Below are 24248 nucleotides of genomic sequence, written 5' to 3'. Positions count from 1 at the left end.
TATACCCACTCCTCTAAATAAATATACATGACATCCAGTCATTTTAAATAACACACCTTATGCAGCATCTGTTTCGGATTTAGACTAAGAAAGGACTTAGGCTATTCCTAACCAACCCAACCCACCACCCTCGGCACTAGATGCAGATGAAAGTGTGTTTTATATACAAATGAAGAAAGCCGAGGATGATTATAGATGTTTAAGACTACCGTGCGTGTTAGAAAGAAAAGCTTATGTTTGCATTCCGCACCAGCAGTATATCAGAAGATAACAAAATTATATGGAATACAAATTATTTGAAAGATTTATTTCTACTTTGTATTCGATATAATAGTGTCATTTGTTGTTCTCATCCAGTAACTTAATGCCGCTCAAACAATTTAAAAGTATCAGAAGATATGTGTCCCCCCGCCCCCGCAATCAGTATCGTGGAATACAACTCTACCGCTTCAGTAGCTATCTTTAATTACCATGTCAAACATTGCCTCCCCGCCCCATTCCCTTCCCATTAACTCCAATTCGTCACATATAGGGTTGTCGCGTTATGAAAGGCGACATCACGACATTACGACATGATACCAATCAGCCACCATACATATATGTAAATCTAATTGGTAAATGATTCCTTACACATCTATTTGCTTGTCTTGCTTTCCTCATTTTTCACGACAGTGGGTTATGGGGGTTGAGGTGTCGACCCCCAAAACATATACATACCGACTATGCCAGTATGTGATGAAGTACTCAGCAAATAGTATAGGGGACCAGTGCTGAGTTATTCTTATTCGTAAATTTGGGTTTTCCGTCGTAGGTTCTGAGGTATAGGGGTACACCTGAAAATGGTGTAAGGGACATATCTACACATAGCCAAATTTGCTATTGTATGACGAAACAGTGTGGAGTTATACCTATATATATATGGGTTCTCGACCGTAGGCTTTTAGTGTAGGATATCCTCCACCCCGAAAATGGCACAAAGAAGCATCGGATTAAAACCATTTCATGTGAAGGATTGACTCTCAAAACCTTAAGAAAGCCCGGGTCAGTTTCATTGGGTTCTGTTAAATATACCCGATTTCAAGTTTTTACCTTTAAAGGAAACTTAGAATTTATCATCACAATTTGGGACATTCCCATAATCCCATTTTGGTTAACGCTTAGGATGTCATTCGGTATATACACACAACTTTACCAGTAACTATCAAAAAACATTTTCTTTCAATTGTTTCGGGGTTGTCCTCCCTTTTTCATAAATTTACTGAACTATTAAAATAACTGGCATTTACCCTCAAAATCCGGTACTCCCATTTTGGTAAACTTTTAGGGTGTCATTCAGTACACCCAATACTACCAGAAAACCTGTTTAGGGACTGGTCCCTCATTTGTCATAAATTGACTGGTCTATATGAGATATCGGGGAATATAAAAGACCAAAACTCAATCTGATTAAATCAGATGCCGTTTGAATTCTTGGGAGAAACATGATGTGACGTTTCTATCAGCTAGCTCGTTCTGCGAGCTTAGTATAATGGTTAAGAGACTGAAAGATGTTATCTTTGAGTTTTATATAGACATATGCTTGTAAACTTGGAATCCTGCTTGGTATAAAAATGTATATAAAAAATCCTTGTGTTCCTGATATATACGATTTAATCGCCGAATAACGTGAAGTCCAACGTTAGAGAGTTCCAACAATATCCACGTCGGTCAAACCTATATTATATTATTTTTGCCCGTTTGTCCCAAAAATCTGACTGTTCGGATTTAATTATTGTTTTAGGATAGTATGCACTCGTTATTGGAAACAGCAATATTCATTGTACAAAGACTAAGCCACGGGATTATAATGTTACCACGCTTTCATTAACGCAATTTCGTTTATTTTTAACATAATGTAATTTTATGCCCCCAATTAGACAAATTAGTATCATAAACAGGGCAGTGTGAAGTTAGCTTGAGATTCAATTTTGAAAATCGAAAAACGAGTAGTTTGTTTTCCGACATTCGCCAATATCAAAAACCAAGGAGAAAGAGCATTTTTTATGTGAATCCACTGCTCAGGCATTCGCCAATATCAACAAACAAGGAGAACGAGCTTTTTTTTTAATGTGAACCCACTGCTGAGGCATCCTCATTTATGATATCTTTAGTTCGTTTTAGAATACTTATTTAATTAAATGTGTTTTGGAGACAGTCTGTAGACATACATCCATTAATTCTGCTTTTTTGGGGATTCAAGTTCGCCAATATAAAAAAAAACAAGGAGAAAGAGTATCTTGTATGTGAATCCACTGCTCAGGCATCCTCATTTATGATATCTTTAGTTCTTTTTATGAAACTTATTTAATCAAATGTACTTTGGAGACATTCTGTAGATATACATCCATTATATCTGGGTTTTTTTCGAGATTCAAGTCTGAATATCGAAAAATGAGTAGCTCGAGCAGCTCTTATGCGAATCTACTGCTCAGGCATCCTCATTTATGACAGCTTTAGTTCGTTATAGAAAACTGATTTAATCAAATGTGTTTCGCATTCTGTAGATATACATCAATCAAATCTGTTTTTTCGAGATTCAAGTTTGAATATCGAAGAACGAGTAGCTTGTTTTCCATTACATCCATTATATCTGGGTTTTTTTCGAGATTCAAGTCTGAATATCGAAAAATGAGTAGCTCGAGCAGCTTTTATGAGAATCTACTGCTCAGGCATCCTCATTTATGACAGCTTTAGTTCGTTATAGAAAACTGATTTAATCAAATGTGTTTCGCATTCTGTAGATATACATCAATCAAATCTGTTTTTTCGAGATTCAAGTTTGAATATCGAAGAACGAGTAGCTTGTTTTCCAACATTCGCCAATATCACAAACCAAGGAGAAAGAGCATTTTTTATGTGAATCCACTGCTCAGGCATCCCCATTTATGATATCTTTATTTCGTTTTAGAAAACTAATTTAATCAAATGTGTTTTGGAGGTATTCTGAGATATGCATCCATCAAATCTGCTTTTTTGAGATTCAAGTTTGAATACTGAAAAACGAGTAGCTCGTTTTTCGACATTCGCCAATATCGAAAAACGAGCAAGTTGTTTTTCGATATTCACCAATAATATTGAAAAACGAAAATCGAGCTAACTTCACACTGCCCATAAGCAGTTGTCCATGGGTACTACAACTGTTACGAGTCTAGTTACTATATTACATCAAATTCAAGTTGGTAAAGGATAATGCGCTCCTTTTGACCACATACCGCAGAAATTAAAGGAGTGCTTTGACTTTTGTTACATATACAAGGGAAATGAAATACAATTAAAAAAGAACTAAAATTTTTTTTAAAATATTTGTTTTTAAATGAATGAAAAAAAAAAAATAAAAGATAAATAAAAATATTAAAATTCCATTAAAATAATATGTATTTGCTATGGTAATCAATAGTCCACCACTTTTATATAGTGCGCTTTGGTCAAATGACAGCAAGTCAAAATGCAAATCCGCGCAAATATACAACAGTTTCGTGTTTAATGGGATTAAATTATTCCGCTGCACTTAAAAAACAAGAAAGTACCCCTTCACTCCACACTATCATCACACACAATCTGATCATATTATATTTCGTTCCATTTAATTTGAGCAGACGAAATTTGTTGTTGTAACATATTATCCAAGATGGCGACCTCCAATGTCAGTTCTTGCAGAATCGGTCCTTCAATGTTAAATGCGGACTTATCTTCACTTGCCAGTGAATGTCAGCGGTTTATGGAATGTGGGTCCGATTATTTACATCTTGATGTAATGGATGGCCAGTTCGTTCCGAACCTTACATTCGGCCATCCTGTTGTAAAATGCCTGCGGCCGAAGCTGCCTGGAGTTTTCTTTGAAATGCACATGATGGTTCAAGATCCAGAAAAGGTTTGCTCTTTTTGTTTCGTTAGTTTTGTGAATTATAACCTTGGAGATGGATTGACATTCCGTATTTTCATAATAATTTAGTGCTACCATAAACAGTTGACCAAGGGATACCTATACATACAGGCCGACCTTTAATAATAGGCAAAACTCTCAATTCATGCAAGTAACATTGTGTCAAGGCCTACTTCTCTAGTTCTAGGACTACTAAAAGTTCCAAAGATGGTTTCAATATTTATTAGATATGATAAAAAATATATTGAACTAATGTTATATTACGAATTTTCATTGAATTATGGTGTTAACTTTTGAATTTAGCAAGTTTTGAATTAATGGATTTTTTTTGATTTTTTTGTTTTACCACGGGATGATATAGCTGTATATAGATATGCTTAGTCATTATTTCATTTAGAAAAAAAAATAGAATGTGTATATTATCACACTTCTTATTTTATAATGCTTTTTCAAATAATATTAATACACAGCAGGATATGAATTTTTTTTTATATGAGTTTAACTTATTAAATTGTTGATAGATTGATCCATTTTTAGAGCTTACATTAAATTTTTGTTTTTTAACTAGACATATTTTTAGGTCATGATAGTTCAAGACTAATAAATTATTACAGTGCTTGTCTGTAGAACATACATGTACATTAGTTATGGGTGTATCTCACATTTGGAAAATATTATGGAAATTTTCTTTCGCAAATACCTAATATTTCACATGAAAAGGAATGAAATGGGGTTTAATTAAAGCCCTACTAAAAATTTACACAAGCCTGTTCTTATTTTATTAATTTTAGTGGGTTGAACCAGTAGCTGATGCTGGTGGTGATATGTATTTGTTTCATTTCGAAGCTACAAAAGATCCTGAATTGTGTATTAGAAAAATAAAAGAAGCTGGCATGAAGGTATAGTATTTTGATATCATGTCCATCTAAAATATAAAACAAAAACACTCCAAACTTCGAAAGGCAAAAGAAACAAAAAATATATCAACACAAGTAAGGAATATACAAATAAATTATATATTAAAGGCTTATAACAGTAGAACTTCCAGTAGAACTGAATATATTTTAATCAACATTTAAGCAGGTGTTCTTTTGATAATTTATTTTTAGTATCTTGAAGTATGTACTTGATACATTGATACAGTTAGTTTATAGCACACTGGAATCCCTTTAAATAAAATCTTAACAATGGAGGTAGCTCCATGTAAACCATAATAACATTTATTTCCCGACATAGAATTGAACTACATGTACCAGTAGTTTAACCCTTGTGCAGACACGTTACCCAAAGACCTCAGACATAAATAGGTTTTTATATTTATAATTTTATTCAGATACAATCAAACTAGAGCTTCATATAAAACTGAAGAATAATCAATCAGAGTAAAAAAAATATATTTGAGGTATTAACAGTGAAGATATGAAATATAAGCTATCTTTGAAACCATCAAAATCTGCAAATAGCTTAATTGTCATTTCCAATGTAGAATCGTCTTTTGACGGGGTTGGTAGGGTACCTAGATTTGTTTTCAGATCTAGATTACTAGAATGATCAACACAATATCATCAGTGAGAATGATTCCAAATACAAAGCTTGCACTGAGCACAGAACAGATTAGGAACTTGTAACCAGTTAAATGTTTAAAAGAGATGGGAGGGGGACCCCTTGTTTTCGATAATGTAATACTGTTAGTTTCTTGTCAAATGGTGAATGTTGCCACTGTCTCACCTCTATTCTATTTGCAGCATTATACCCAAAGTTAAGTAGCTGACAATGTATAAAGTTCTCTCTAGACAATTATGAACCAATTCCCCACAAATGTTAAGGATATGGTTGTTGGGTCCCGAAATACCCCTTGTATCCGCACAAGAGTTAATTTGTTTTGTGGGTGCATCACATTCTAAACCCTTTTTGTTGTATTACTTTTAATTTATTTTAGGTTGGTTTAGGTATAAATCCACCTACACCAGTAGAAGTTGTTCTACCATATGTTGATCAAGTTGATCTTATTCAAGTCATGACAGTTAATCCGGGATTTGGAGGACAGTCATTTATAGCCGAATGTCTACCAAAGGTAAAAAAAAAAAAAACCTGCAAAAATTCTATTGGTATTTAAGCTTATGAACATCCACATATACCAGTGCATAGAATCTGATAAGTACATTAAAGAAGGAAATAACGTGCTATACAGGCAATGAACAAAGCAGTGAAATTGCTACATGTACTTAAATTTATGAGTCATCATCCAACAAAGGGTTATAATTAATACTTCATTACCGGCCGGATTACTATTACCCGGTATTATTATTTCAATGACACACCAACTTGGTTTATTATGAATTTTAGACCAATCATATCCTAGTTGTACAGTAGTTTCTGTCTTTAGTCCTAATCAAATTAGGGGTGGGGCGGGGGTAGTGGTTTGAGTGGTCTAATAACAAGTGTGCAGAGAAGGATCACTTGCTCAACCTATCAACAATCTATTTTTTGTCCCCCGCCTTTCGAAGAAAGCAGGGGACTATTAAAATGGGTTCGTCCGTCTGTCTGTCCGTCTGTCTGTCTGTCTGTCCGTCTGTCTGTCCGTCACACTTTTTGGGACACAATAACTCTCTTCCTAATTGAGCTAGAATGTTCAAACTTGGTGTATGTGTTTATTGGGTCAATGCCTTGATGGAGTTCGAAGATGAGCATTTTCCGCTTAGGGTAAGCAGAGATAAGCAATTTGATTGGTTGATGCTTTGGGACACGATAACTCTCTTCCTAATTGGGCTAGAATGTTCAAACTTGGTGTATGTGTTGATTAGGTCAATGCCTTGATGGAGTTCGAAGATGAGCATTTTCCGCTTAGGGTAAGCAGAGATAAGCAATTTGATTGGTTGATGCTTTGGGACACGATAACTTTTAATTGAGCTAGAATGTTCAAACTTGGTGTATGTGTTTATTAGGTCAATGCCTTGATGGAGTTCGAAGATGAGCATTTTCCGCTTAGGGTAAGCAGAGATAAGCAATTTGATTGGTTGATACTTTGGGGCACGATAACTCTCTTCCTAATTGAGCTAGAATGTTCAAACTTGGTGTATGTGTTGATTAGGTCAATGCCTTGATGGAGTTCGAAGATGAGCATTTTCCGCTTAGGATAAGCAGAGATAAGCAATTTGATTGGTTGATGCTTTGGGACACGATAACTTTAGTTCTAATTAAGTGAGATTGATGAAACTTGGTGTATAGTTTCATTACAGTAATACCTTGACTAAGTTTGATAATGAGCATTTTCTGCTCAGGGTAAGCAGAGCGATACGCAATTTGATTGGTCGAGACTTTGGAAAACAATAACTCTCCTACTTTGATTGTTAGACTATAAGTAAAGATATACTGTTTGATTGTTCAATACTTTGTAAAAGATAATTTGTGATAAATTTATATGTGTCCTCTAATTATTTTCCTATTTCGGCGGGGGACATCAGCCTCACTGTTGGCTTGTTTATTTTGTTTTCTTCAATAATCAATCTGATTACATTTTTACGACAACGGTACCATGGAAAATTTGATATTTTCTGAAAGATCATTATAAAAAAACCTCCTTTAAGATATCAAAATAATCCTGCGCCTTCTAATATTGTGTATGCTACAGAATAGATACCAAAGATTGGAGCAGAATCAGATTTTATGGCCTGCTATATTCTAGCTATTCAATTTACATTTTATATTCCTGTCCCTTACTGCTACAGACTTGATGTCATAGGACATTTTAACCCATCTCAGAAGATCAAGTGTTAAATAAGGTTTTTTAATCATGTCTTTTTTTTCCTAGGTTAAGTTTTTAAGAGAGAAATATAAAAATCTTGATATTGAAGTTGATGGTGGAGTTGGGCCCTCAACTATACAACAGTGTGCTGATGTATGTCTTATTATCATTATGCATGTTTTGTAATAATAATCTATTCAGCTGACCTACCAGTATTAGAGACCAGTATTAGAGTTGATTGGTGCAAGTGCTTCAGCCTTTGCACATATATTCTCACATACTGAATAAACTTGTCATAACTGCAATCCGGATCCAACTTGTCAAAATGTGAGATTGAAAGCAGTTATTAGCAGATACTAATATTCCTTTATTGGGTATAGGAACTTACAGTTGATGGAATATCAGTATTCTTCAAATAATCATTTAAATCTAGGAGCACATAAAATGACTATAAGTTTTTGAGAAATATTCCCAAAGACCATCCTCCTATACTAAACTCAGTAACCTGTTGAAAGCAATCAGAAATTTCAGTCCTTCATGTTTATAAAATTGTGCGGGAGCAATAAAAAGCTCCTGATACCTTGAATGTATGCAGTTTAAAAGTAAACAAAAACTGAAAGTAGTTTATTAATCTCAATATTTAGGAGAGAGATTTAGCTAATTTGCGGGAGTCTTTAATGACTCCTTTGAAAAGTCGATGTGCGTCGAGAGGAGCAAAATCTCCCCTTAAACGTGAAGTACTGAAATTTAAGATTTGATAGAATAATGGGGGCATATTGAACAAAGGTGATATTTAGATTCTAGATCGACACATACTCTTTGGTCAAGGTTGTAAATGTCTTGAACTGAAATGTAGAACTGTTTTAGCTGGAGTCTTTTAAGACGCTCAAAGAATTTAAAACATGCATATAGACTACAATTTTTTATATCAAGATTTGAACATGTATAATATTTGTTTTGTTTTTATCTGCAGGTTGGAGCAAATGTAATTGTATCTGGTTGTGCTATTGTGAAGAACGAGAATCCACGTGAAGTTATTAGATATATGAGAAAAGTTATAGATGATGCTTTACAGCAGAAAAGATAACTCGAACAATACCATAGTTCAGCTTCAAAATTATCTTCCAAGAGCCATTTTGATATGGATGAAAGTTTTTAAAAATTTTGACAGCTATGACATAATCTTTATTGCTCTCATTTTATTATTTAAATGGCGAAAGATCTTTGATGATATATACTCTTCAGAAAAAGTAGGGGATATTCAGAAACAATGCGGAAATGCTGTTTTTATTAGAGGTAACCAGTGTATGTTATTAACAGGCCAATTGCCTACACATAAACATAAACAGTTCATATGGGCGGCTTATCTGACGGCCCCATTTCACTCGCAAAGAGAGACATACACCGTCAAAAGTGAAAATGGACGTTTTTGATTTTTGTCTTAATAATGAGTAATAGATCCACCAATCCTCAGACATTCAGCAATTCGTCGTGGCATGCTCCTAATCAACCGTCCAATCACGATTTGGGGCAATCTGACCCACTCCCCTTGCAGTGTCACAGGCAATTCTTGCAGTGTTGTCGGTTGACGTTGACAAACACGTCTCCCGATGAAAATAAACGTAACACACTAAAACAAAGATACGCTAAACAGTAAATCTTATGCAAGAACCGATAGGAATGCTAACATGGATAGATAAACCAGCACACGGCAGTTTTTATCAACCCTTCCTTGAAGTGTCAAATTTGACAATGAACCCCTCCCACGTGTACGGCACTATTGCGTGTCGCATGTGCAGCTCAGTGGTTCTGTTGGGGCGATAAGTTCTTCATCTGTGAACATACTCTCAAAGCATGTCAAGTATCCATGACTATTTATCATATCACAACCTGCATAGGTATTTGCATTTCAATATCCCCTACATTTTTTTTGAAGAGTATATATCAACGTTGATGGTCGTTCTTGACTGTTCAGGAAACTACAATCCTCCTTTTACACTATTATATTTTATCCTATTGAGAAGTATGAATTGAGATGCACATTGTATTACAGTTAGATTAGCATGATTTTCTGAAAAACATTTTGGTCTTAGCATTTGTAATTTACCATCATTTATTCTGGTTGAGACTGAGCTGTCTGTATATATTTCTATGAAATATTTTATGTCAAATGATCTCAATAGTTCTATTACATTTAATATATATACTATACTAATATACTTTAATTAAAGTAGCTAAGTCTCTAACTCAATATCATCCAAAATCTTCGATATTGAAAACACGATTTATTTGTCGGTTTAAATCAACATTGATGTTGTGATCTTACCGGGAAAAAATGGCCTTCTGATATCCAATAATTAAGACAAAATAAACATTTTACAATTGGTACACGAATCGTGTGCCATAATGTGTTTCAGCACTATTTGTAAGAAGGTACTCGAAAAACGAGGCTAGGCATATTCCACAAGTCATGTCAAACGGTGACGTTTTATTCTTATCTGGAGAGCATGCCCAATAAATACTATTGATGTAGACTGGAATAACCAGACGCTAGAGATTGAAATTCGATTGAGAATACTGGTGTATTTCGCCGAAACTAACTGATTAGAAATTACAGAAACGATTGAATGTAAATCAATTTATATGCTTTCATATTACATTATTGTATGCGTTGCGACCCATTTGTGTCAATTTCTAGGTCCCAAATATTAGCGACTTAGCTCCTTTAATCTTTGATTATATAAAAATATTCATTAGCTTATCATCATATAAATGGGGTCTTTATTTTATTATTTTAATTAAATACGACTGGCTATGACCTAATGAGACACATTGGTAAAATTTTAAAACACAGCTACTGGTACATGTATTTATAAATTTAACTTCTGTTTCCAAAGACATGTGCATTATCTTACACAATGCCAGAGATATCTAAAATGATATTCATTTTTAGAAAAAAAAAGCAATTGTAAATTACTGAAATAAAGATATCAAGACAATGGCCAACAAAAAAGCAAGTGTTCACCAAATAGATTTGGTTTTGTTGCATATCTAAAATAAGGGTGATACATGTACAGCATGTGTCTTTTATTTAGCCAGAGCTGGTCACATAATGTGTATTTTAGTGTGAACTGTTAATACTGGCAATCTGATAATGTTTATTTAAAAATATAAATTAAAGCCAGATATTCTCTTCTGTATGCCATTGATTTCATATTATTTCTATTTAACATTACCTTACATAGTTTTGGAGTAAGTACATACATACAAATTACAAAGGAAAACCAAACATGTATCTGAAAATAAAATCCTTTTATTATTCTATGTTTTAATTTAATGCTGTCATCTGCAATGTAAAAGGGTAAATTTTTAACACTTCACTATTGCAAGATCAATTACATGAAGTATATCATCCAAATATAATATAGTCTAACTCATGGATATTCCCGATTAATGTTGTCTGTATGTATCTCACCATGAACATCTTACCGTTGGTTTCACTTTTGTCCTCTAATTCTTTGCATTAAAGAACACTATTTTGGTGTAAAAAATTGTGTTACAGGGTTCATGGCACACACTGTCATCTATTTCATCACATGTAGGAAAGAACCATTACTGTTGGCTTCACATTTGTGCTCTAATTCTTTGCATTAAAGAACACTATTTTTGTGTAACAAATTGCATTACAGGGTTAACACACTGTCATCTATTTCATCACATGTAGGAAAGAGCCATTCTTTCTTAAAAACACTGACCCTCAAATAGTCTGATAATAAAAATAACATCACTTCAAAACATTTTTAATAAATATCAGACTGGATTATTATGGTTATCTTTACAAAGTTTTTCTCTTCCTTTTATATACAACCAAACTGTATCAACACCACTTCCTATTGTTTTCGCGGGTTGCCATGTTGGAAATGGAAATCTACATGCCACAACATGTCTTCCTTCTACCAGTTCTTTGTCTAATTTCTCCTCTAGCTTTGACATCTGGAAAATAAACAGTACCTTGGTTTAGTTTCTCTTTGGGTTTAAAGCTTTTTGTCAGATAATCTGCTTTTAACCTACTGTGCATTTAGCTAGACCCTTCATATTAATTGCTTAATACAGATATAAATCACTATCAATAGCTTGCCACAGAAGTGTTGAAATGAAATGGGGATTAACGTTCTACTGTTCTGCTCCGACTGGGCTAATGAAGACAGGCATATGCCATACAGTGTGCTATGAGGGAAATTTTGCCCGGACAGAGGCACTACAGCCTACTCTTATATCGAATTCCATCTGTCAAGGGATCTTTTACGTGCATGCCATCCGAATGACTAGACAGCTGTCCTTGTCAGGCCCTCCATCCTGCATCACTGACAAGGGAGAACCACCCCGGAAAATCTAGATGAACTTTCTCAGCCAATGCAGGGATCGAACACCCGACCTCCAGGTTAGTGAACCAGCGTCTTACCCACTTAGCCACCGTGATCCTCCCAAGAATGTTGAAGTAGTAATAAATTAGCATTAATCAGGAACTGTTGGGCCATGGGTGATATTGCGGATATGCTTAACAAACACCATTTATATTGAGAAATGGGGTGAGGATTGTGAGATTGAATGATCCGAGTCATTTCCTCACAAATGATTTCATCTTGTCACTTTTCTTAAGATCATAGTTTTCTCTTACTGCTAAAAAGCCTTTTCTGCAAGCAATTGAAAGATACATTATGGGAGATTCAATAACGAGTTGGCAGTTCTCACTATAATAATTAAAAACTAGATTTGCTGAAAATTTCATTCAAATTGATCCACTATGAACCGATAACTAGGCGAATGAAATTTCTGCCTAGCCTCGGTCATCATTACAAAAATCAGTACGATAAGCAGCATAGTCTTGATTATCCATTTAATCGTTTAATCGAGAAAGAAAGTTATGCAGTAAATCGGCTCACAATCCACTTAAAATCGCAGGCTAGCGATGCCATCTAGAGTTGATTATGGTCTGGATAGGTTAATTAATGTCTAATTAATAATTTAGATAACATTTCAGGCCTAAAGAAAGAACCTACAATAAGCAGATTTAGCTCTTGCATAATGTTTGTTTAATGATATGAACTACAACTAATTGTATTGGGTTCGGCATTTCACCTGTTTTTCCTCATTCTATTAAGAATATACTTCTGATCTATTCCAAGCAGAATGACTGGACTTACCATCTGTTCCACACCGAAAATAACAACATTATCATACTGAGACAGAGATGTCTGAAAATAGAAAAAGTTAGAAATATATATTTTTCACCTCAAGCCAATTTGTCACAAATTCTGATCCTTTTAAATATTAAATACGGAAGAAAACACTAAATTACCATTTGGAATAATTAATTAACCATCCTCTTCCACAAGTTAATGGTGCAGTACCAAGATTGAAATTCACACACACTTTATACTAAATATGTAATTTAATTTTTAGACCTGCAATCTAAAGAACAATTCCAAATTGTGGACAGTAATATTGTCCTTTAGTACTTGTAAATGTTAACTACCCCAGTCCCTTGAAGAAAATTAATACTGGTACGTCCCTGGACACAGAACAAAACAGTGTAAAACTGCTGTTCCTCAGATTGCCAGATATATGTGACCAGATTTCTGTTTTACATGTATAAGACCGTTTACTAGTTCTTGTTGGCGCGAAAGCTAAGCAAGTGACTGGGCAGTCTAAAGAGCTCAAGATCTAGTGCTAAAAAGGTAATCAAGCATGTATTACCTTCCATAAATCCTTCCTGAAAAAAGATACTTGTGGAGAAAGACCATTTTTCCATGCTGTATATTTTGAGTACAAAACTAACCAGTAGTTTAATTCAACTCCACTTGATTTAAATCCTTGTCGTGCTGCATCTAAAACCTGCAAAAAAAAATTAATTGAAAGATCAAAAGGTTATAATTGAATATTTTATAATCTATAATTCTAATTTTATGTATATTCAAAAGATGATGTCATTGTATTTGCCTGCTGTTTCCAATAGGTTTACTAAATGTCCTGGAAACCCATGTTCTTACTCTGTGTATCAAGTTTTTGTGACAAGGAACAGAAAGCCGAGGGCAAATGCAATGGTTCGCCATGAAAAAGCTTGTTCTACTTCTGGCAAATGACATGAAAAAAAAATGGAATATAATCAATTAGCAGAGTGCAGGGTGAATGTCACATATATTATGCTGGGTGGATCAAAGTGCATATGTTTTTTATTACAACTTTATAATTTTCTTCAATTAAATGGGACTACTATAGGTAGCTATATCAAGATGTCTACAGACCCGGCACCGTAAAATTATCTATGGCAGAGACTTATTGGCTCATTACCGGTAGACAGATATTGGGATCATCAGTAGCCTGCTATACTATGGATATAAAAATATATTTGAAGCATTTAATATGTATCAGAATGAATTCAACAAGACTAATGCTGTCTGACAAATGATACAACTTTGAAATTAAAAAAATGCAGGAAGGGATGCATCTTTCAAAATTTCTCAGTGATACTATGATCATAAAAATACAATATTATTATAATAATATGAATTTAAATTACAATTCTACCGTCTCCACTTCCTATATCAATCAATGAACCAGTTCGTTTAGTTAATGCCGTAAAAACATTTTGAATTTGAAGAGGAGTAGCTGGAACAAATGGTAGACATATTCTTCTCAATGCTGGTGAAACAAATGGAGTAGCAACAGCATAAATTCCTGCAAATAATCCCCCAAACGTTCCTAATAAAATCACCCCTCTTTTGGTAAGTTCTGGTTTATTGACATTGTGGGTTTTACTTTTACTAGATAAAATATCATCTTCCTCTAAAACGGAAATGCCAGTTTGGGAATCGTGTGTCATTTTATGATGAATAAGTCATAGTCTCTGCTTTAAATGACATTGCAATGCCAACTTGACAAAAATACGTGAATAATAACAATTTGCAGGGAAACGAAACGAAAGAAGGCCAAACATCCGGTTTCGTTCAAATGATTGAATGTTCGGAATTTCACACGAAACGAAATACTAATTTGAAGAAAAAAACAAAACAAAAAAAACCCAAACAAATTAATACATCATAAGCGATAATTTTATTACCAAGTCGGTGCTAAATAGGGAATGTTTTTAACACTGAACAAAAAATTCTTGCTTGAAACAACGAAACGGGAGTTATTTCCCTTGACAGATCAGACAGGACACAGATCACTAAAGATTTCCCATTGACTCCAATGTTAATTCTCGTATCTTAGACCGGCTCTAACTTTTTCCCAAATTTTCGTTGGGTAGAACGCTTTCTACCACAGATGGAGCAACATGTGGCAACCACTTGCCCAAAAGCACGTATGAGGTTCTTCATGAAAAACTTGAGATACACAAGCTGGAAGTAGAGACAAGTAAACATGCAATTTCAGGCCCTACATTTCAACGTAACCAACCTCTCAACTCTTGTATCCTTCCGCATCAAAATTATGAATATTCACCAAAACCTGGCAGAAAATGTATTTTCAAACCCTTTTCCTCAATTCTACACCAAAAAGTCAACAAAAATCGCCATGCAAAAGGGGGAAAAAGACAAGAATGACTGCGCATTCACTTTCAGTGAAAATGAACCCATTTGACCTTTGACCCCGAATATCTCGAAAACGGAAAACGCCCCAACGACGGACTGATTACAACTCGGCATCGTATTCTACGCAAAATTTTACTCTTGAAAAGTTGGGTCTGGTTTTGTGCCCATTTGGTGGACCCCCCCCCCCCCGCGCTGAGACTATAAGCAAACATAGTATGATGATTTATCATTTTAATTCTTCAGCTGTATCAAGTTGTGAAGATATTAAGATCTGCAACTCAATCTACAGAACTGATGGTGAATATTGGGTATACCCCCCAGCGACAGGTTATCAACCTGTTAAAATCTACTGTCATATGATGTCCACCACTACTCCAACTGATTTTATTACTCTTCATCGGAATAATGAAGCTAATTTTCCAAGTACAAGACAATCGGGATCGACCTGTTCTTCGCGTTATATTTATATTGCAATATCTGGGAGAACCAGGTTCAACAAAGTCCGCATTACAACTCCGGTGGGTTTTTAATTTCAATACAGATTTGCTTTTGTCATTGAAGACATGTAGATTGGGAATTCAAATATAATGGCAATATTATGGGTCTACCACGGTTTAGAAACACGATTAGTTGCGATTTGTCGCACTTTGTTATGATCTGAAGCGATGATCGCGACTTACAATTAATAGTGTTGATCGTAGTAAAGGTTTGAACCGCCCAAAACGTATCTGAGATTAACAGCGTTGCTGCGACTGACCTCAAGATTGATCACCTCGATTACTCCACGATTAAAACCACGATTTCAATCGTAGAACGAATCGTGATGGTTTTGGAGACGTAGCATTAGACAATCGTGCAACGTTTTAAAATACTCCATCGAACAACCACTCCACTATCTGTGATCGAAATGTTACGTAATCGATAGAATTACCCTTTTGACATGTTCAAATTTGAAAGAGAAGTCCAGTAGAATTTCCCAAGCAAAAAAAGAAAATGGGCCTGGGTTAGTGAGGATGACCAGAGTTTATAAAACTGTTTATTAAACAGACATGTTTTAATATTTATTTTTCAGACTTTACAAGTTATAGAAGATGATTTTACCTTCGCTTCGACCACTAGTGCAGATGGGTATCATGTTAAATTCGGTAATGCGTTTGCTTGTAGTTTGTACAGTCCCTGCCCAGGTTTAGGAACAATGAGAATAGACATCACAAATACTGGATTAGCCTTCAGTAATCAGGTAAGAGAAGTGTTTTAATCAAAACAGAAATGGTCATTTGATATCGGGTTTTGTTTGTTTGATTAATTCTATCATTTAAAACGGTGCCAGATATTCTTGAAAACAGCTCGGTATTAAATTTACAGTCTAATAATACCCCGCTCCCAACCACCCTCCAACCTGTCTCCTAAATGAGAACTTTCTGGAATATTATCGTTGAATGCTACTGTAGGCCCTATACGTGTATCTTAACATTACTTAAAGTGGTAGATCGTTGGTGTTGCAGATGGTGTATCATAAACATTGTCGTTGCTGTTGCAGATGGTAGGTAGTAAACATTCTCGCTGACGTTAGATATGGTAGATTCTAAACATCGTTGACGTTTCGGTAGTCGTAAACACTATCGTTGGCGTTAAATATGGTAGGCCAGAAACATTATCGTTGACGTTACATATTATTATGGTAGATTTTAAACATTATCTTGGCGCTACGTTTGGTAGTCCTTAAACATTACCCTTGACGTTAAAGGCGGACCCCTAAACGTTGTCTTTACAAACAGTGTGTCCGATCGTTGACTTTAGGTATGGTAGGTCGGAAATGCTATCGTTGACGTTGCACAGGTCCAAAGCATTATCGTTGACGTATAGTAGATACTAAAGAGTATTGTTGGCGTTACATAATAATGACAGACCCGCAACTTTGCCATGAGTTATATAATAGCAAACATAGTGGTATAGCAATATCGTTGACGTTCAAAGTCAAAATTGAACGACAGTCGTTTACGCCTGCTTGGTCCATTCTACACGGTTTATACGCCCACAATTACATGTAAAATATTGAGTTAGACGTACAATCCCTTTAAATGAAATGAAATGAAATGGGGTTTAACGTCCTACTAGTCCCTTTAAAGTTTCTTGTTGACGTTACATAGTAGCAATATTATCGGTGACGTTGCATATGGAAGCGAGTATCTGAAGCTCTGTGAAACCCTTTCAACGGACTACCAACGTCGAGTTAGCAGGAGACTACATTTTCATTAGCAATCGTATTGCACTATTAGTTCTTGATGATAACACTGAATTAGCTCCATATAATACTTTTATTCTTCTAAACATATAATGTATACGACTCCGTAGTTAATTACTCTTAGTTAGCTTAATTTTGTGTTTGGGGCCCTGGCGCTGGTCCTGGTCTTAACTCGTCATCTGGTTTCAACATACTCCCGACTATCGTTTAGATACCTGCTTTTAACCCCTTTGGACCGGTCAGATGTCCAGCCCCAATAGTCGGCCCCACGCCAAACACACTGTGGTCTAGAGTGCCACGCTTCGACCTCCGTCTGCCCGGTCACCTCTGGCTTGTGGTTGTGGTTTCGACCCCTTATGTGAGCGTATGTGGCTTGGAGATGCCTTATCAACCTCGTTGGTTTACTCCGGGTACTCTGGTTTCCCCACAGGAAAGACCCTACGCGTGCGCTAAGATAATATAAATGAAAATAAGACAACTTGTCTGATATCATCTGCGGTGGAAGCGGACGTTACGCACTAGGAATAACAACAACGAGGGTGGACTGTGATCCGATTGGATAGCTAGCGTTAGCGTGCGACCACGCTGACAAAGGATGTCAAAACGATTACACGGCTCGGCTATTGCATAATGTCAGATAAACTTTCTGCACAAGTCAACGGACATTACATAGTTCAGCCTAACCATCTGGTAATGGGTCGACAATCTGGACATGAGTGATATTATATTAATATCTCACACCTTCCCGTGTCATAGCTGACATTATAAGGATATTTAATGTGTCAAAGGCGACACGATAACGTTTCCATAATACCCCCCTATTGTGTAACAATCGTTTTGTGCTTGGATAAACACATCTTTAATAGAAGCTTTGGCCTCACTGTAACTCCGTACTTCTTATCGAGGACCATTTTGCAAACCTCGGAAGGGTTTATCTAGCATCGGCTGTATGACGGTAAGTAATGTGTGGCTACACCCATGCAATTGTGATGCGGCTGTCGGTTGATTCTTGGGATAAAACACTCTTCGCATGCGTCTTCATAGGCTCCACCATTTTTAATCCGGAAACTTGAAAGTAGTTCCAATGTGGCCGAGGTTAGATGTATTGCTGGAGGTGTGCCGAATGATCGAGGCCATCGCGTAATACTCGTCACCATATCGATTGGTCTAGGACTTAGTTAAACCTCTCAGATTTCCCGATAGAAAATATCATCGCGAATACCAAGTCTCAAGCTTTCTAACTGAAACGCCTGCCTGTGATAACCGAGTTGCAAAATGCAAGGTTCGCTCAATGTCAAGGTTACAGGAACTTTTCGACTTCAGCCTCGGCTTTTCCACAATGATTATGCTATGAAACACTTCCCATCTTAGTCCAAACCTTTCTAATTTACTTTTATATTTTTCCATTATGTGAAAATTGGGACTTCTTTTTTAGGCTTTCTTTAATTGGTTTATTTTAATGATATTTACAGACATCTTACACGTATGTACCTATATGGATGGCAGGCCAAGATCGACCACGTGACACGAGTTTCTGATTATGTTATAGAAGCGCGTTGTGATGGTATTTGTGGTGGATGCAGACCTGATTCAAAGATAACCTTTGTACTGGATTCTAGTTATGGTGAGTCTTTAATAAAATGGATTTGCTCAGTTCAAATGACAAACTCCAATAATTCCGTTTCTTCTTCTGAGCCTGAACGACTTTTCTCCATGTTATACCCAGAATACTGCACATCCGTATACGGAAGCCGGTCTTAAAATTATTAGTGTTCCAGGGGTAAAGAAGTGCATCGAGGCCCCTAATCTTAAAATCTGGGATCTGTTTATACCAATATGTGGGTTTATTGCAAGCATTATGACTCTTATCCGTTCGTCTCCTCAGCTATAATTCCATCTAAACGATTTTCTCAGCACATCGATTCACAACAGTCATTTTTGGCAGCTTTCTGACCATCGGAATATCATTTAATCATAGGAGGGATGTCGGGCCAATAACAATAATAAGGAAACTAGAAATTACATATCAATCCCTTACTTATTTCTTTATTTTTGGACGAATTGCAGAATTTCTGAAATATACTTTTGTCATCTGCTGTGAGAAATATTTGATCTCACTACGTCTCTTTTCCAGCTAAACCAGGTCTGCTTAATGATATTACAGTTATTACATAATAATCTATGGTTTGCCTGCACTCAAGGCTCAGTTTCTTATCTCTTTATGATTAAACATACATTATGCAAGAGCTAAATCTGCCTATTGCAAGTCTTTCTTTAGGCCTGAAATGTTATCTAAATTATTAATTAGACATTAATTAACTTATTCAGAGCATAATCAACTCCCGGTGTCAACGCCAGCCTGCAATCTTTACTCGATTAGGATCCGATTTACTGCTCGACTTTCATTCATGATTTAATCATAAAATGGATAATCGAGGCTATGTTTTATTATCTACTTTAGTAATGATAATCGAGGCTAGGCCGAAAATTCAATCGCTAAAATCTCGGTTCAGAGTGTACCAATGTGACTGAAATTTTACGCAAATTCCCTTTACATTGCCTAGTTTTTTAACTATTATAGTGAGAACTGCAGGTCTTTATCTAATCTCCCATAATGCATCTTTAACCTACCTCTTCGGTGTTTTAAATTACATATATGATTTTGTTTATATCTTCAGTCCCGCCTTTGAATGATGCTACAGTTGTGAGCTGTAATGGGAATTAGTCTGAAACTATGTTGTTAGAAACAATTTGCATAAACAATCCATTTGCTATAGGGTGGTGTGAATCAAAGTACCAACGCCAAGCGCGGATCACTCCATTTTGGTATATCCATATCCGTTCATATTTTGATACATTCTGATATGGTGCCCGTTTATATTTTAATTTAGAAAGACTATATCTAAGGTAATGGAGGATTTGAGTTTTTTTTTATGTTGAAGCTTTCATATTTAAATAATGTCAATAAAGGGATGAATTAATGTTAAAATGTTCCTTACGTTGTTTACTTAAAGCGACATTATGTAAGCGCTAACCTTGCCTATTGTTGGACGTTTGTCTTGCTTCAAATGTTATATAAATTATTATTTTGACATGTATTCACAAGACAAGTCCATAATCAACTTTCTAAAGCATCTGAAGGCATTGATATTGTGTGGATTGACAATGCCCGTCATATCTCCGTTAAACGATGATATGATTGCAGATTGTTGATGGAAGGACTATCGATACTTTGGGTATTACCATAATAATGGTATTTGACAACCGAGAATATGAACTATGAACGCTGTATAACGTATTAATTACAAAATACTATTAATGACTTACAAATGTTTACAGCCAAACACCACCTCTCCTACCTACCCCCAGGATCTACTTCACATAAAATCATCACAAAGGGAAACCCGTTCTTCAAACAAAATTCAGTAAGAAATTCCGAAATCAAATTATGTGAAATGTGGAGACAGAAGCTTTTCTGTTGCTGCTCCTAAACTGTGGAACAGGCTGCCATCACATATTAAGGATGCGAAATCATTGTGTACTTATTTAAATCCTTGCTAGAAACACACCTATTCAGTGCAGATGATGGAAAACTGTCGTAAATGTGACTAACTCAGCGCCAGTGAGCAAACTTTTTGGATACGAGGTGCTATACAAATCCATTATTATTATTATTATTATTTATTATTATATAAAATCAGCAGAGTGCTGCAACTAGTTGTTAATATATTCATATTAGATATTCTTCTAGTTACTGCCTCATAATGTTTCATTGGGACAAACTCTACTATAAAAACAATTAAATAATCGTTTCTAAATGTAAGACGGGAGTCGGTTGTTTTGTAATCGTATTGTAACAAGGGTTTTACTTGTTGACCTAACATTTTTTGAGTAGGCATATATACCCACTCCTCTAAATAAATATACATGACATCCAGTCATTTTAAATAACACACCTTATGCAGCATCTGTTTCGGATTTAGACGAAGAAAGGACTTAGGCTATTCCTAACCAACCCAACCCACCACCCTCGGCACTAGATGCAGATGAAAGTGTGTTTTATATACAAATGAAGAAAGCCGAGGATGATTATAGATGTTTAAGACTACCGTGCGTGTTAGAAAGAAAAGCTTATGTTTGCATTCCGCACCAGCAGTATATCAGAAGATAACACATTTATATGGAATACAAATTATTTGAAAGATTTATTTCTACTTTGTATTCGATATAATAGTGTCATTTGTTGTTCTCATCCAGTAACTTAATGCCGCTTAAACAATTTAAAAGTATCAGAAGATATGTGTCCCCCCGCCCCCGCAATCAGTATCGTGGAATACAACTCTACCGCTTCAGTAGCTATCTTTAATTACCATGTCAAACATTGCCTCCCCGCCCCATTCCCTCCCCATTAACTCCAATTCGTCACATATAGGGTTGTCGCGTTATGAAAGACGACATTACGACATGATACCAATCAGCCCCCATACATATATGTAAATCTAATTGGTAAATGATTCCTTACACATCTATTTGCTTGTCTTGCTTTCCTCATTTTTCACGACAGTGGGTTATGGGGGTTGAGGTGTCGACCCCCAAAACATATACATACCGACTATGCCAGTATGTGATGAAGTACTCAGCAAATGGTATATGGGACCAGTGCTGAGTTATTCTTATTCGTAAATTTGGGTTTTCCGTCGCAGGTTCTGAGGTATACGGGTACACCTGAAAATGGTGTAAGGGACATATCTACACATAGCCAAATTTGCTATTGTATGACGAAACAGTGTGGAGTTATACATATTTATATATATATATGGGTTCTCGACCGTAGGCTTTTAGTGTAGGGTATCCTCCACCCCGAAAATGGCACAAAGAAGCATCGGATTAAAACCATTTCATGTGAAGGATTGACTCTCAAAACCTTAAGAAAGCCCGGGTCAGTTTCATTGGGTTCTGTTAAATATACCCGATTTCAAGTTTTTACCTTTAAAGGAAACTTAGAATTTATCATCACAATTTGGGACATTCCCATAATCCCATTTTGGTTAACGCTTAGGATGTCATTCGGTATATACACACAACTTTACCAGTAACTATCAAAAAACATTTTCTTTCAATTGTTTCGGGGTTGTCCTCCCTTTTTCATAAATTTACTGAACTATTAAAAAAACTGGCATTTACCCTCAAAATCCGGTACTCCCATTTTGGTAAACTTTTAGGGTGTCATTCAGTACACCCAATACTACCAGAAAACCTGTTTAGGGACTGGTCCCTCATTTGTCATAAATTGACTGGTCTATATGAGATATCGGGGAATATAAAAGACCAAAACTCAATCTGATTAAATCAGATGCCGTTTGAATTCTTGGGAGAAACATGATGTGACGTTTCTATCAGCTAGCTCGTTCTGCGAGCTTAGTATAATGGTTAAGAGACTGAAAGATGTTATCTTTGAGTTTTATATAGACATATGCTTGTAAACTTGGAATCCTGCTTGATATAAAAATGTATATAAAAAATCCTTGTGTTCCTGATATATACGATTTAATCGCCGAATAACGTGAAATCCAACGTTAGAGAGTTCCAACAATATCCACGTCGGTCAAACCTATATTATATTATTTTTGCCCGTTTGTCCGAAAAATCTGACTGTTCGGATTTAATTATTGTTTTAGGATAGTATGCACTCGTCATTGTACAAAGACTAAGCCACGGGGTTATAATGTTACCACGCTTTCATTAACGCTATTTCGTTTATTTTTAACATAATGTAATTTTATGCCCCCAATTAGACAAATTAGTATCATAAACAGGGCAGTGTGAAGTTAGCTTGAGATTCAATTTTGAAAATCGAAAAACGAGTAGTTTGTTTTCCGACATTCGCCAATATCAAAAACCAAGGAGAAAGAGCATTTTTTATGTGAATCCACTGCTCAGGCATTCGCCAATATCAACAAACAAGGAGAACGAGCTTTTTTTTAATGTGAACCCACTGCTGAGGCATCCTCATTTATGATATCTTTAGTTCGTTTTAGAATACTTATTTAATTAAATGTGTTTTGGAGACAGTCTGTAGACATACATCCATTAATTCTGCTTTTTTGGGGATTCAAGTTCGCCAATATAAAAAAAAACAAGGAGAAAGAGTATCTTGTATGTGAATCCACTGCTCAGGCATCCTCATTTATGATATCTTTAGTTCTTTTTATGAAACTTATTTAATCAAATGTACTTTGGAGACATTCTGTAGATATACATCCATTATATCTGGTTTTTTTTCGAGATTCAAGTCTGAATATCGAAAAATGAGTAGCTCGAGCAGCTCTTATGCGAATCTACTGCTCAGGCATCCTCATTTATGACAGCTTTAGTTCGTTATAGAAAACTGATTTAATCAAATGTGTTTCGCATTCTGTAGATATACATCAATCAAATCTGTTTTTTCGAGATTCAAGTTTGAATATCGGAGAACGATTAGCTTGTTTTCCAACATTCGCCAATATCAAAAACCAAGGAGAAAGAGCATTTTTTATGTGAATCCACTGCTCAGGCATCCCCATTTATGATATCTTTATTTCGTTTTAGAAAACTAATTTAATCAAATGTGTTTTGGAGGTATTCTGAGATATACATCCATCAAATCTGCTTTTTTGAGATTCAAGTTTGAATACTGAAAAACGAGTAGCTCGTTTTTCGACATTCGCCAATATCGAAAAACGAGCAAGTTGTTTTTCGATATTC

At 35.5% G+C, this 24248-nt stretch overlaps 1 protein-coding gene and 2 long non-coding RNA genes across 4 annotated transcripts; 2 read left to right on the top strand and 1 right to left on the bottom strand.

Annotated features, from left to right (window-relative positions):
• Window positions 1-3667: 3667 nt before the first annotated feature.
• On the top strand, window positions 3668-10988 carry LOC126820253 (ribulose-phosphate 3-epimerase). Its single transcript, XM_050548088.1, has 5 exons — window positions 3668-3910; window positions 4714-4821; window positions 5862-5996; window positions 7734-7820; window positions 8641-10988. Exons 1-5 carry the CDS (start codon window positions 3668-3670, stop codon window positions 8752-8754), a joined length of 687 nt encoding a protein of 228 aa, XP_050404045.1. The 3' UTR covers window positions 8755-10988.
• On the bottom strand, window positions 10965-14667 carry LOC130010408 (uncharacterized). The gene is made up of 4 exons (XR_008788242.1): window positions 14248-14667; window positions 13425-13562; window positions 12872-12922; window positions 10965-11660 (listed from the first exon to the last, which is right to left on the bottom strand). It is a non-coding gene; the product is annotated as an uncharacterized LOC130010408 (long non-coding RNA).
• A 3726-nt stretch (window positions 14668-18393) lies between these two features.
• Window positions 18394-20498, top strand: LOC126820255 (uncharacterized). Of its 2 annotated transcripts, none has more exons than XR_007679892.2 (3): window positions 18394-18459; window positions 18977-19128; window positions 20183-20498. It is a non-coding gene; the product is annotated as an uncharacterized LOC126820255 (long non-coding RNA). The 2 variants fall into 2 exon arrangements; XR_007679891.2 differs by lacking the exon at window positions 18394-18459 and adding an exon at window positions 18678-18803.
• The last annotated feature ends 3750 nt before the right edge of the window (window positions 20499-24248 follow it).

The sequence above is a fragment of the Patella vulgata genome, chromosome 5 (genome assembly GCF_932274485.2).
Source record: "Patella vulgata chromosome 5, xgPatVulg1.2, whole genome shotgun sequence".
NCBI classification, from domain to species: Eukaryota; Metazoa; Mollusca; class Gastropoda; family Patellidae; genus Patella; species Patella vulgata.
The sequence above is the reverse complement of the archived record's forward strand: the minus strand, read 5'-3'. Positions and strand labels throughout refer to the sequence as shown.

Coding starts and splice junctions, on each gene's coding strand:
- LOC126820253 (XM_050548088.1), top strand. CDS start 3,668: ATGGCGACCTCCAATGTCAGTTCTTGCAGAATCGGTCCTTCAATGTTA. Junction 4,822..5,861: donor TAAAAGAAGCTGGCATGAAG/GTATAGTATTTT, acceptor AATTTATTTTAG/GTTGGTTTAGGTATAAATCC. Junction 5,997..7,733: donor TAGCCGAATGTCTACCAAAG/GTAAAAAAAAAA, acceptor TTTTTTTCCTAG/GTTAAGTTTTTAAGAGAGAA.